Genomic DNA, 16,036 nt, shown 5'->3' on the forward strand with positions numbered 1-16,036 from the left:
AATACAAAGTCTAATATTTCGAACAACTTTATAATTATTATCGAAATTGTATCATAATTGCTGTACATGTTTGAAAACAAACTATTTTAAAAAATCAAGGTTAAATATAAATATAAAACAAGAAAAAGTTCGAGCTCAATATCTTAGTCGATATAATGAAACTTTTTCTTAAATTTTTCATATAATTTATTACTATTTTACTAATTACGAACATTGAGAGAAATTGTCTTCCATCGCCCTCTGTTCCCAAGCTGTTTATACTATTATCCTTGCACTCTATCCATGGTAACATTACTTATCTCGTCCTTTACCTGACCCTTACAGTAGCATTGAATTTTAAACCTCATTTCAAGCAAAATTCGCTTTATTCGCTAAATCTTATTATAAGTGCAATTATTAACACCAGTTTGACATTTTAATCGATTTTTGTGTCTGGCTTCTTTTATTTTATTCCAGTCTAATCTACGGTTGAGAAGTAGCGAGATACTGTCATAATAATCGTGTGGTGGCCGATAATCATAGATCTCGCCTTTGCCAACCGTAGACTACCCCTCGTTTTGCTTAATGCTTAAGGGTCATCGGCTTTAAGCTTCTCCGTCGTTACGGAAACAGTCTCTGCGGTTGTACTAGCGTTGCCATCCGGTTCGTTGATGCCCATCCATTGGCAACGCTTCGTTAGCTCCTGTCGGTATCTGTTATGAAAGTGACAAACATATCTTTTAAACACTTTCGGTCATAGATGAACTTTTACATATTTAACGAAAGATGGTAATAGATACGTATTTGATAATTGTATTTTTCTATTTTTTAATTTATTAATATGACAGAGACGATTATCGAAGGTGCTTAGATTTTTATAGTGCTCATTAATTTGGAGAAGGAATACGTTGAAATTTAATTTAATAAGTTTTATAAGCAGCACGGGTTACGTACTTCTAATCGAAATAATCTAATAAAAATTGATTCAATTGAGAGAATTATTGCCTGGAATATTAGGAGTTCCGTTTTTAGATTCAAATAAAACAGATAGAACGAAAGAGAAAAAATGATTGTTTATACGATGCAATAAACACAATTCATGAGTATAAGTATTGAAAATACATTATATTAAAGTACACGATAATTATTCTACTAATAAACTTACATATATACATTAATATTAAAGAAATTCCTATTTTATTTATTTTTAATGGCACCTTCGCATGTTTCTGTTACCTTGGATGATTGATTGCGTATACCCAGGGATCAATGCAAGATACGACCTTTGCAAATACGGCTGGGAGCATACTCGAAAATGGAGTTATTAATTCTCTGTGTAAAAACGAAGGAAGAAAATTTGAAAGATTCCTGAATTATTTATTACAAGTGTAATTCTTACCGGTTGCCAAATGTACCGATCATTGTTACAACGGCGTACGGTGTCCAGGCACAAACAAATAGAAAGAAGATTGTAAAGGCAACTTTGGCTATTCTCATCTCGACGCTTCTCTCTTTATCTTGATTGGAAACCAGAGATTTAACATTCATTTTTTTAGCCTACGTAAATTAAAAAAAAAAAACGCGAAAAAAAGAAAGTGTTTTTGTAGTGAATGACCGCATCAGGATTGCTGCATAATATCGCAATTAAATTTGGTTGGTGAATTTTCTTCAAGGAAACTTACCTGCTCCCGAAGCATTTTCTCGTGTCGCTTAACGGATTTAATTAATTGCGAATAAAAGTAAATTATTAAACTCATGGGTATGCAATAAGACCAGCAGAAAATTGAAGCTACGAATACTTTAGTATCCGGATCATCGGTCAAAAAATCGAAGCTGCAAGTCGTCAAAAATCCCTCTGTAATTTGGCAAAAATAAATGTGACGTTCAATTATTGATTTATTCGAATTATTACATTAAAATTCACTGTATATTATAATGAATTTGTTATCCTTTAAAATACGAAAATATTTGTAATATTGCCCGGGAATAATCATTGAGTTACTTTGAGCATGCAAAGTGTTGAGAACAAAAGATTTAATTAATCGCAACAGGCTATGTAAATGTTAAAATCGATAAATTTATAAGGAGTGAAAAAAATTAAAGGACTGAAAAATGAGGCAAATTCGCAAATAAATAATAATTCACCTGTGGCATATCGGCCCCAAATTTTGGCGAAGGGCAGAATAGTGAAAGGCATCGACCAGAACCATGTGAATGCCACTATAACGGCAGCTTGCTTACCGTTTAGCCTTCCGTCAATTGGACAGGAAATAGTCCTAGTGAAGAACGAGAATGAACCTGTCGTGCACTACATTGTGCATTTCTTAAGGGAATAAATGTTTGTTTTTTTTCACTCGCGGATAATGATGAAGCACGCAGTCAGACAGACACGAGCCCACGTAGCTTCAAGAAAATAGATAATTGACAGTCATTGCGTAGAGCTCGTAATGAACGTACCTGTATCGATCGTAGGCAATAGCCGCATTAGTAATGGCCGAACCAATTCCGGAAATACTGCCGAGCGCTGCATAAATGTCACAACCTAGATTCCAACCGATCATTCGCTCGACAAAGCTATTTGCTATTAACATTGGTATCTCCAGCGCCATCACGAGATCGAATAACGCCAAATTTATAATAAAGAGGTTCGAGGGAGTTCGCAATAGTTTTGATCTGAAATTCATTGAAATGTTTATGAATTATTTCTTACGCTCCATTATAACATGTCTGGAACACGAATGAATGGATTCTGGGAATGAAAATTTCACACATATAAATATATTTGCAACTACATGTTATGTAATTGTTAAAATAATTATAATGATTAATTTTGTACGATTTATAAATATTAAAATAATATTTGCGAATTGCGTGTGTGAGGGGTGGTGAGGAGTCGATGGAATATTATAAATTATAAGGCCAAAATTACCAAAAATGTATTTTACCATCGTCAAATAAATCATTAATTAATAATATTCCCAAGGAATGAGTTTCAATTTATGTGTCATTTAAGGGACAAATAATTTTTGACAATTCGGCTTAATAATTCGGCATATTATATTTTAAAATTCGAACGCACATTTTCCATTAAAAGTTTACGTAACGATGTCATTTATACGGCAAATGCATATTTCACATAATTTAATTATTTCTATATCGCTTGAATGAATTTTCTAGTCTTTATATTTATTCGAATTTTGAGGAAAATCTCCGTTACACCTATTAATTATTAATTGTATTATTTGTCTATTGCTTTTGCTGCCTAATTCTTTCATGTAAAAATTTATCAATAATTTATTTACATCTTTGGATTAAAAATCAACCTATTATGTGCGCACATTTTCCCATAAAATTTTATCGTGACCTTCTATTTTTAAATTTCCTTCGCAAAGACTTTCACATTTTTTAAAGCTCAAATATGTGCTTTGAATGGGGATTTTCATAGTTACGTGCTAAATATCCAAACGACGCAACCGTTGCCGATGAATGACATAACGAGCAACATGAAGTAAATTAGAGCGAGACCGATGTGCCAGTACCGCCCTGGTGCTAAAAATCCACGCCAATGGGGGTGAACGATGTCCATGTGTTCCGGTGGATGATTCCAGCCGAGTAAATGTTCCTGCACTTGTGGTACTTGGCTTTAAAAAAAGCAAAAACAATTCTAATTATTATTACATACTTGATTGGTTATATAAATCGCATTATTTATATTATAAATTCGGTGGTATTTTGTATTAAAGTTAGTATTATACGATATGTAGCCACGTAAGAGATTATCTTTTTATTTATTTATTTATGTTTTTTAAACAATAATATATCGCATGATCACACATAAATTGTTGTATCTAGATCGCAAATATATTACATAACATATTAATGAAAATTTTTAATTATTTTTTTATCTTCAAACTTAATACTCCAAAATTAACAAAAATTCACACTCCCGTACTTATTCTACATCATGTATCATTTGTTATACACTGTAGCTCTTTAGAAGATTTTTATTTGCTTTTTAATAATGGAAATCGGTATAAATGAGCAAACGAGGTAGGAATACATCTTCTTGCCGTATGAAGAGGTGAGGAAAGTGTGAATCTTGTTAAAAGTGATAAACTCGTGAATGATGGGCACGAATAGTTGGGTATAAATAATAATCTTTACCGACTAAGGTAGAATTGTAAGTACGGTAGAACTCAACATTCAGCTGTTTGTTAATGACTCTAGGACAAATGTACTACACTCGAAAAGGATTTTTTTTTATTTTTTACTAGAATTATGGGTCGAGGACATATCAGAAACCCCAACTCGCTAAGCGAGAATGCGACTGTAACTGTTTCGTTGGTCTGTCTAGCAACTAAGGGCTTCTCTTAACTTTATATGTACAGTAGCGCAAGTTGAGAAATACTACTCCAACTGATCACAACTGTCTTATCATTAAGCTGGTTGGAACAGGACCACAAACGAATAGGCAACAAATCGATAAAAGACCAACTCTATAGATATAATACAATCCAAGATTATAATTTATTCTATTAGACAAGTCGAAGCAAAGAAAAAGAATTAGTAATGAAGTTTTACGAAATATATCTTCCTAGACGTCATACATCCAGATTATACAAAAAGGTATTATAAAAGATATTGTTGTTTCTATCCCTGAATTTCCTAAAACGTCTTTTATTGATGATGATAGAAAAACTTGATATTAAATATTAACATAACTAATCACAATTCATATGTAAATGACAAAATTATTGCCAAGTGACATAATGGATAGATTTTATAGAATTAAGAGAGTGCAAATGTCTACAACGATGCCAATCTATAATTAAACTCTCATTCACATGATCCTTTCGCTCTTTTCTTAATATGAAATAAAAAAACGTATAGCACTCGTCTGAAAGAAGAGGCCCAACAATATATGATCTATTAGGGACTATTCACGAAAGGACAACATTCTTTCTTGATACATAATTATGGATGTCCAATTATGGATCAACTGACTGTCTATGGAGTCAATTGGCTGTTCAACCGATGACACTTGTGAATATTGGTAATGGAAGTAAGTTTTGTCCTAGGATATCGTCATAAGTATAATCATGTGGAGCAAACTGTGAGATCCGGCTAAATAAGACCTTGGAGATGAATAAAATGAGTTGTACTTGAGTAAGTAGTCGAACGTATACTCTATTAAATTTCTGCACGGTACCTATCCGTCAACTAATTATATTAGAATCACTATTGCTACCATAAACCTAAATCTTGACTTATATTGTGATTTTTATACGATAAGTTTTTGTAACAATGCACCATATTTATAGGAAAAGATGAAATACGGTTCAAACGTTAGGAATTAAAAATGAAATTAATAACAATCAAAAGTCCAGTGTTATATGAAATATAAAAATACTTATAACTTGTAAATAAATAAATGTGACGTAATAATGTTAAATACTTTATGCAATATTACTTTCATTGGCTAATTGATATCTAAACTCTTTGAATGCGATGATTTTACTCTTCAATAAATAAGTTGAATAAGTATTCATTATTTTTAATATAATAAAGTTCACTCTAGAAATAATAATAAATTGACAATATTTCATTTTGGCACAATGTGCATCCATTACACACAACTTTGGGTAATTTTAATTAAATACTAATGGAATATGAGCTGTAATATAATTGTGCTTTAAAAACAATCATTGACTATTTGAAACAAAATTGACTATTAGAAAGCATCTTACCCAACACCAGCGACTCCCAGTGAGCCCAAACCGCCCATCCCCACAAACGCCATAGGATTCAACATGCGACTCTCGTTGAAATACATTCTTCTCTATTGGTCACGTCCCTTTATTCCTTTGGTCTTTCTGTGTCCTCGGTATTCTCACTCCTCCAGATAAGTTACACTAACCCGTATAGTGGCTGAGTTGCTGTAATTTCAAGATAGCATTGTACGACGTTCTTATTTCATTGTTAAGATTTGCGGTAAAGTTATTTAAGTTAATAGCTTAATTACGTTCATTTATAAAGAATTTTCATTCTCCTTGTAAGAATGTGATTTTCGATAAATAAGTTCCAATCATACTACATTAAAGCGAATTGAAACGAATCTCATAAGAATTATTGATTAAATTAATAAATTCTTGGTAGTATATAGTGTAGGAAATAAATTAGTTATTTGAATCTAATTTTAATTAATAACTTCGGCATTATTAACCAACGCCTCCTTCAATTAATTTTGAATAAAGTTTTATTATAATACGATAAGACTATTTCCTCTTAATATAAAAACTTATATTCGTGTTTAAACATTAATGTTCAACTAAACTTGGTGCAATTTATAAATAAATATATTATTATTTTAATTTTTATTTGGTATTATGTTCAATTACGTAATACATTAATTTGTATCTGTGTATTATTAATATTAATCAATGAATTGTATTAAAATGTCACATTATCGTCATAAATATTTTCACAGTATGAGTTTTAATACCAAAATAAGTACTTATTTAATTTATTTAACAAAAAACCAATATTCCTTTATAAACTGTGCATAAGATGAAGGCAAATATGATTGTCAGCCACGTTTTCGACAATTAAAATTCACTTAACACAATACTACACATATGTAACTAATTAAAATCTACATTAACTTAATATTCTCTATACGTACGTTTCAATGATAGAAATAACAAAACAAAACAAAAAAAGCTACGACAATCTCACCTCAATAGATTCTTTGTGGCATATTTTAAAATTTCAATTTTTATAAGTAACTGAACTCGCAGGTATTTCTCGTCCGACGATATTTGTACATAAAATTCGAGTAGTTAGACGTGAGGTTGAACTTTTGAAGTGAGACGCGGTGCGAAGGTTGGGGGTACGTTCCGCACCTCACTTAAGGCACAAGCGACAGAACCATTGTCTTTTATATCAGAGCAGCATAGTTCCAAGATCAGTGCTTGCGTGATACATTAGTAAACTTAATTCGATTGGGAGGGATCGTGCATTGAAGGAGGAAACCCCTTGAATTTCTGCTGAGACAAGCTTGTCACGCGATGTTTTATTTTTGTGTACAGGCGTAAGCGCAACAAAATACGTATAACCGCGTGTCCGCATACAAAAGCCCTTCATTAGTGTGCTTGTGTCCTGCCCGCATCGCTTGTGATTTATCAGATTTTACGCGCAAATATAGAAAACGGATGTGAAGGTAAAGCATCACGACAGTGACCTCTTACCTTTGACTTATATCTAAGCTTAAGTCTTAATTGATACGTAAATAGCTTTAACGTTATAATCTTTTTGATTATACATACATTTGCTGGTAGTAAATACGCCTAATATTATGATTATTTTACTGCATTTCGTTGATTTGTATTTTTTCCTAATTTTTAATTAAAAATCATATATTCTTAGTTTAGAGACAGAAATTTATTTTTTACACAAATATTTAATAATTGAAAATTTAAATAATAATTTAATATTATAATAAATGGCTTTAATAATTTACAATATGAATTTAAAGCATACTTTTAATCGATTATAATTTTTGATTTTTTTTTTTTATTTCTACATAATTGATAACCAAAACAATCAATATATCATTTTAAAGAGAATAAAGTATCTTTTGAAAAAATTATGGTTTTAAATAGTAAACGTACTGATATATTATTGATCGAATATTTTACAGATAATAAAGAGATTTGTTGTAAAATTTTTACTCTTCAATATGATTGTATAAATTATGAATATAACAAATAATCAAGTTCGCTCAAAGTACAATGTAAAAATTAAAAAATTAACAATTTTATTTTTATTAAGCCTTAAATTAACTAAAGGTGGTGTCTTTATCATAATCATCCACATATATTTATCATTGACCAATTCTTAATTTATTCATAGATCGTTTGATAATTTCTTAAAACCATTCATTGAGCTTAACGGGACTTGCCGAATTAAAACTTGCCGTTATTTATTGAAAAGAACATGATTTTTTAGTTGCGTATTTTTAAGTAGGAAATGCAATATTCGATGATCTTATAAAGCAATAATTTAAAAAGTGATTAGAAAATATCAAACCTCTTTGTTTAAGAAATGAATGAAATTGCTTCTCACAGGATAAATTTCTTTGAATATGCCAATGTCCTTATGCAACTACAAGCCGTTAATCATTCAAATTATGTGCATAATCATGAGAAAACCATTATAAAGAAAAGTGCTGAAACATCATCCAAAAGAGAGTAGTGTTTGTTGTTGGCTCATTGTATAAAGGAAATGAAAAATATACGTACTACAGATGAAGTGTGAATCTCGAAACAGAATGCAAGCGATGGATCGATGAAGACCGTTCGCTAATTGCTGAACTCTGGTCTGGTGTTTAAACAAGGAGAACGTAACCCCTGTGAGACACGAAACGTGAAAATTGTCTCAATACGAAGCATTTTTTCCTATTCAAGAGTCTTCCTGATTATGCAGATTTTTATCACCGTATACTTTGTATCGCGGAATGTGAAGTCGGTACCTTGTTATTTTGAAATCAATCCGTCTGCTTGATAACTACCTGAGCATGCACACAGCCAGATTTGAATATTTTCCATTATCATTGGTAAATAATATGAACCGGAGTTTCAATATTTTCAAACAAAAATTAATTTAATTTCCAACGAGGACATTATCAAGAATATGCGACATAAATAAAATCGAATCATTGTGTAAATACTGTATTCGTGAAAAGCGAATCTGTCGTAACAGCTATTATTAATTTAATTTGTCATTTCGTTTAATATTAATCCAATATGTAATTCATTTATATTTCTTTATATATATATATATATATATATATATGTAAATTGTATTATTAATGATTATTATCCCAAGATATTTTGTAATTTATAACAAAATAATATTATAACGCACACAGACAATGGAAATAAACTTAATAAATACCTTGAAAAAATCTACTAACTTTTAAATTACTAATTACAATGCTTCTACAAAAAGAAAATGTTTTCATGAAATAGATAGGTTAATAGTATATACATATTTTTTCTAGAAACAATGAATCATACATATTTTAAATAGTTTCTTTTTATGATGTATTAATGTTATGTTAATAAGTGTTATGTAACATCTAATTTGCATAATCGATGTGTTTTTTTCATTAATTTTAATAATTATATTGTATAATAAGAGTGCATTAAAAAATTTATTAAACTTCGTTCGCATAAAGACAAAATGTCGTTTAAAAAATAAATATGGTAATTTTTTTAAAAACAAAACTCGTATCGGCCCCAAATCTCTAAAATATATTTTTTTAACTGAAATTGACGATAAAGTTCGAAGTAATTGGTACCTAGCATGCCTTTAAAGTAATTACCTGCCACGTCTACACTCCTTCACTCTTTTCTTCTCCCATTGCCTCACACTAGCTCGCATTCGCATTTACATATTTGCATGTAGACTATGTTATTTTACAATTACATGCGCAAGCGCCAATATTACAACTATTTTTTGCATTAATTTTCAGTTAAACTCGAGATGAGTGCAAAATCAACCAAGTACTTTCACCTCTTTTCTATCCTAATGAGTCGAAATTATTGCAATTTTTAGATAATAGAGCCTCTTAAAAGTAGAACGTTAAAAAATATCTCTTGACATAAGAAACTTCATTGGTGGAACGATTTTAGAGGTTAACATATCAGCATTTTCTGTTAAAATGAAACTTGCTATTTATTGCTAAATATATTATTACTATTCATTATTTGCATTAATAATTTATGGATGTTCATAAAATTTATTAAAATATAAGAATAATCTTAATAATATAATCGCTTCATAACTGTTCATAAATTTTATTCAAAGGCATCATTTATAGACTACAATGAATGCGATAATTTTCATTTTATTAAAGAATTACAGAAAGCATAGCCATTGATATAACTTTTTTATGACATTTTTGTTTGTAAAAATAGATTTATTTTGATATTACGTAATTTAACGGTAAATACTTTTCATGAAAAGCCATTATATATTTACCTTCACAATACTCTTCCTGTCGTACAATATCAGAGCATAATCTCTGCTGTAAAATATATCTATATTTTTGTAAATTTAAATAAAGGAGGTGAAAGTATTAGTCCTCTAATTTCTTGTTTACTATTCCGAAATTACTGATCATCATAATGTATACATATTTCTAAAATGTAAAATTTATTAAGCCTCTGTTAATCTGATTTTTAATTATTGATCGCATTATTTAACGATTAATTATATTATTAAATTTATCTCGTTCACTGCTAAAAATAGCGAATGATTCTCTAATCATGAAAATTATTTATTAATATAGTAATCCATAAGTAATAATGAAGAAATAAAATTTTGAAATAGTAAAAAACATGCGAAAGCGTGTATAGTAATAAAATTCTACTAACGAAGCACTAACGAAGAATGGAAATTAGTTACGCATAAAAGGTGTATGTACTGCTTTCAAATGATAAGAATTATTACTCAACCATCTAATACACACGCAAAAGCACACACACACACACACACACAAACACACAAACACACACACACACACACACACACATATATATATATATATATATATATTAATATATATATATTAATACATATATATATATATATATATATATATGCATAGCTGCTATGTAATTTACAAACTCTCTCATTTATTTCGGCTCTTTTCTTCAGTAACTTCTTACCTCGTTCGACACTACAAAGGAGATCAGCTCAAAAGTAGTTCTAAGAAAAATGAGAATGCGAAAAACAGAAATGCAAGAAAATAGAGATCGGGAGAGTCAATTCAATGAAATTCTTTGAAAAATCTCCATAATTTTGGAAATTGCCTTTTGATGTGTGCGATGAAAGAGTACGCATTCTTGTGTACCTTTTCCTTTTCGCGACGTTCTGCTTCACTTTATTCTTTTATTTGCTGAATTTTCTGCCTACCGTCTCATTCTTGCTTTCGCCCTATCTTTATCTAGAACACTGGGGCTTGCACTTCTCTATATTTACCTCCACTTCGTCTGTAGGTTGACTATCTATTTTTTCAAAAAGTTCTTACTTTTTGCTCTTTGATTCGCTATTTTACGTATTCCGTGTACAGAGATGCACGAGCTCACAAAATTGAATAACTTTCATGGAATCGACTAAAACTTAGTTATTTATTTGATAAGGAAGTAAAAATTGAAATAGATTATATCATCAGAAGTTAATTTTCAACTGATATTACATTTGATTAATTCTATTGATACAATAGTCGAATGCCATATTTTGTTATGCTCATTTTTTATTTTTTATAAATATTTAAAAACAAATGTTGAAAATAATTGCATTATATTAAACACAAAATTTATTATTTTTAATTATGAAACGGGTTCATTTAATATGCATTTCCATATATATTTAGAAATATATATTAAGTGTAGATGAAATTTATCTAAAAATTATCTACTTCAATTTTTCATATTCATTTTCGTATAAGATTGGTGCAATTCAGAAATCGATAAATTAGACAATTCAATTAAAATACGTCCATAATTTTTTATGTAGTTGTATACAAATTGTGCGTACAGTTTTGCGTATATCATGAAATTATAAAATTTATAGTAAAATAAAATTATTGCAAATGACACGTATTTACATTAAAAATCGTATAATAATTGTGATGTTATGGTATTATACGTATTAAACACGTATTACGATAATATTTATTGATTTCATCAATAGCCTTGAAATTATTAATTGAACGCTAAATACGAGAAATACTTAATATTTTTAGAGAATTTATTTATAAAATAAATTACTGGTTTCTAAAATTTTGAAAATATTACTGGTTATTATTATTTTTCATGTTGTAAATTAATTTTCTACGTACGTTCTTATACGTACGTATTTTATAATTTATTTTCTATCATTAGATTTCCAAAGCAATTCTAAATTCATGTAAATTCTATTTAGAATAATTACATTCATTGTTTCTCTTTGATAAAATTTTATTTTTAAAATTTATTATTCATGGGCTTTTAACCGACAAGTTTCAATTTTATATTTATAAAACAAAGCGTTGCATTAAATCGGTCAAATGAATAGTAAATCTATTGTTCCAATTTTATTCATTGTATGAGTAAACTAGTAATATGTGAGTATTAACATTTAATCAGTTAGTATTTACTCACATTCTTTTAACTTTATCGTATTTTTCTGAAAATGGAAATATGTTCAGCATTTATAACAAGAATTATATGTTTTTTATACCTTTAAAGATAGTGTAATTTTACAATTTTTACTGAAGTTGCAATTAACAGATCACTGATATATATATATATATATATATATATGATCTTTATAAAAATATTCTACTTCTATGCACTTTGTATGAAATTAGTTAATAGTACTTAACAGAATTCAACCGTTTGATTAATTTTAATTTCATTAGCAAAATGAAGTTTGCTAATAAAAGCAATTAAATTAATTTATTCAAATTACAATTATTTGCTACAGTTCATTTTCTATATGTAAATGATAAATAAAAATAGTAAATTACAAATAACGATCTATTGAAAAATATTAATTATTTTCGTGTGTGTGAAAAATTGGATATAAAAACTTATTCTTTTGCTTATATTTTCATATTCATGTATATAATTTTAATGATTAATTTTGAATTCCTAGTTACATTCATTCATTAGTATTAGTTGTTAAGTTTTTTTTTCTAACTCTGGAATTAGTAAAAACACTCCTTGCGCTGATTAGGAATAAGATAGAAACCTCCACAGTTTTGATTGGTCATTGGGATAGAGACCCGGTGGTCCCTTAACTTGAGATCCGTGTCTAAAATTGCAATTGTGTATACATGAATACATATATATATATATATATATATATATATATATGACCTTTCTTCTACGGTTCTACACTAGCTAAGCTAAGAAACAGCGTATACTTATACTATATAAATATATTATGTACATTTACCAAAAAATTTCACTCGTGAACTTGCACACACTGTTGAAATTTATACTCAATATTTAATGAAATAATTATATTATTCAACTATATATATCATTAAGTAATATTATATGATTATTAATCAATAATGAATTTCTTCTGTATTTATTTATTATCGAATAATTTTAATTAAATAAGAATTTAGTATTTCAAAATTTAGCAGCGATAAATTATTTATAAATTTCTATTGACTTGTTATATATGCACAACCTTATTTAGTGTTCGAAAAATAATAATATTAATACTAGATAAATATGGAAAATGAGAGTGGAACAGCGAATACAAAGGAGATAACGAAGTTAGCTTCTGCATCAGAAGTGGAAAAAAAATTTACATCTACAGATCCGATCGTCTGGGCGATGATCCTTCTTCAAAATATTTTGCCACAATTTTTTTTTATCATTCTCTATTATTTCTTGTTTACCCCCATAAATATCGTGCTTTAGTTCCAAAAAGCTTATTATACTTTTTTTTCCCATGTAATGTGTAATCGTAATATTGCAAAAGTTTTTTTCGCTGGTAAATGTATAAATTTATGAAAATATCATTTTGTTTGTAAAAATTATTTATTTATTTGGATAGTAAATGCAATTCAATATCTTTAACATTAATTACATTATAAAAATATATATATATTCAACAAAGCGATTTCAATTATTATTTATATCAAGGCAGAAATATATCTCGTTTAACAAGTTCATTATCAGTATTTTTAATTTTATTTTCTATTTAAGATGAAAATTTTATATAGGAAATGATTCTTATAAAATTTCATTCCTAAATATTTACAATAATATTTAAAATTAAATATAATGCTCAATTCATATTCTTTTCATTAATTCTATTCAAATACAATTATTCGTTTGAATCTGTTAACATATAAAGGCACTATTTATTTATAGTAAAATACTTAATGCAATATAATATTATCGTTGTTATATATCATTGTTATTGGTAGATATTGTTGTTATAGTTTCTTAATGAGAAAATTAATTTTATTTGGAAATACGAAAATTCATTGCTTCAAATAATCTTATACCATCATTTTAAAGTTTATTGACAATTATCTCTATTAACTCCTTTAATATTCACTCTTCAACTTATTGCTTTTTTTCTCAAATTCCTTCTTCAAGTATGAATTTAATTTTTATCAAATACTTTGAAAATATTCATTCAGTGTATAATATCGATAGCAATTATATAAATTACTCTTTTTCTAGATTTGAGCTAATTGTATTTGATGGTCTAAAAATCATAAAGCTCAAATAAATAATTTTGGCATTATAAATCATCATAAACAATAAATGCTTAAGAAAAATACAAAGTTTTATATATCGTATGAAGATATAACTGCAATTCTAAAAAATATAGTATACAATGTCAAAATACTCATTGTTAAAAGAAACATGAAAAAATTTAATGGTTGACCTTTATTAGAAAATTTGAATGCTAACATAAACATATATTGTTCGCATGATACTATCTGCGGATTACGTACTTATACTGCAGTGAATACATGCATATTAAAATTATGGATTTTACAATCACACAAAATCGTACTTTCATATTTCTAGAGGGAGAAGATGAAAAAGATTATTAAAAAAAAATTTTTTTTCATCGATCTACAATTAATATACATTAATAGAGAAGTAATATTGTACGTATGCACTTTTAATTAGTAGTTGTATTCAAATTTCAATTAAGTATTAAAATAAAAAAAAAAGGTAATTAGTACTATTAAATCAATAAATAAATCATTACGATTATACCCACGTAATAAATTATATAAATATACATTTTTGTGACATATTTAAGGAAAATCATATCTATAATGACTCCCAAGAGGACTTCAACTAGTATTGTATTGTTCATGTGCCATGTCGTGTGGAGCCTCCTTCTGGCGCTTTGAATTTGATTAATTTTTTATCTCAAAGCCTACGAGTCTCTGAGATTGAATATATGTATGTCTTAAGATAAATTTTACGGATGCTAAACTCTTTACCCAGCCATCTATCATCGTAATTCGAAATAAATTGATACATCTGAGTATATTTCTGCATATTTTTGGATTAATAGAATAACTGTTTTGTTTGAAAGTAATTTCAAATGTGCAATACTAGAAAAGAAGGGAATTGTGTTATATTCAGCTATTAACATTTTGACTATATCCATTGAAGATATATATATATATAAAGGAATTTTAGGAAGTATCAGTAAATCATACCTACAAGATATTCATATGATTTATTTTAGCGTTTTCACTCTGCTTACAAACTGCACTCTTTTGACAATCTTTTTAGTTACACTTTTTTAACTGCTAATTTTTTTTTTCAATTTAGAATTACCTCTTTCGGAATTTAAATTTTTCTTAAGTACTGGATATAAATTTGGAACTTTATACGTATATATTGAATACTGGGAAAGTACAAATAATTTAAAAGAAAAAATATTTATTTTAAATGTATGAAATAAACGACGCATACGCCCAAATACATATTTATATTGATGTATGTACCCACTTACATCTTTCCCATTAAATAAAAATTTTCTTTAATTATTCACATCTTACTTATTTTGCAAAAAAAAAAAAATATATATATATATATATATATATATATATATATATATATATATAGATATATTTCTCCGTAAGGATGAAATGAACATGAAATATTAAAACGTATCACTAAGTAATACAGTGTAATATATTATTAAAGAATGTGTTAAAAAGATGAATAGGGAAATTTTATATATTGAAGTGCATGGTATAGTATGTACCTGCTTTTCTCGACTTCAGACTGCAGAGATTATCGGAAAGCTTCTCGCCTAGATGGTAGTAAAAAACTCTTGGAAAAACCTTTCGAACATTGGAAAAAAACGCGAAGGCAAAAAGGAAAGGAAAACATAGTCGATTGACGACGCAACGTTTCGACAAGATTTCAAAAAAGAATATTCCGACCCTGTAATACTAAATTTTCATCACTATTGTCAGAATAACTATGTTATCAACGCCAAC

At 28.1% G+C, this 16,036-nt stretch overlaps 1 protein-coding gene across 1 annotated transcript; it reads right to left on the reverse strand.

Moving 5' to 3' along the window:
• Positions 1-418: 418 nt before the first annotated feature.
• Rh5 (Rhodopsin 5) lies at positions 419-5,812 on the reverse strand. The gene is made up of 8 exons (XM_011495887.1): positions 5,727-5,812; positions 3,429-3,620; positions 2,437-2,652; positions 2,125-2,255; positions 1,662-1,834; positions 1,379-1,536; positions 1,216-1,311; positions 419-692 (listed from the first exon to the last, which is right to left on the reverse strand). The coding sequence occupies exons 1-8, from the start codon at positions 5,810-5,812 to the stop codon at positions 569-571; spliced, it is 1,176 nt and encodes a 391-aa protein (XP_011494189.1). The 3' UTR covers positions 419-568.
• Between the last annotated feature and the right edge of the window lie 10,224 nt (positions 5,813-16,036).

Source organism: Ceratosolen solmsi, unplaced genomic scaffold, assembly GCF_000503995.2.
Source record: "Ceratosolen solmsi marchali unplaced genomic scaffold, CerSol_1.0 scaffold11, whole genome shotgun sequence".
NCBI classification, from domain to species: Eukaryota; Metazoa; Arthropoda; class Insecta; order Hymenoptera; family Agaonidae; genus Ceratosolen; species Ceratosolen solmsi.

Coding starts and splice junctions, on each gene's coding strand:
- Rh5 (XM_011495887.1), bottom strand. CDS start 5,812: ATGTATTTCAACGAGAGTCGCATGTTGAATCCTATGGCGTTTGTGGGG. Junction 3,621..5,726: donor CTGGGAGTCGCTGGTGTTGG/GTAAGATGCTTT, acceptor CTTTTTTTAAAG/CCAAGTACCACAAGTGCAGG. Junction 693..1,215: donor TACGCAATCAATCATCCAAG/GTAACAGAAACA, acceptor CTTTCATAACAG/ATACCGACAGGAGCTAACGA.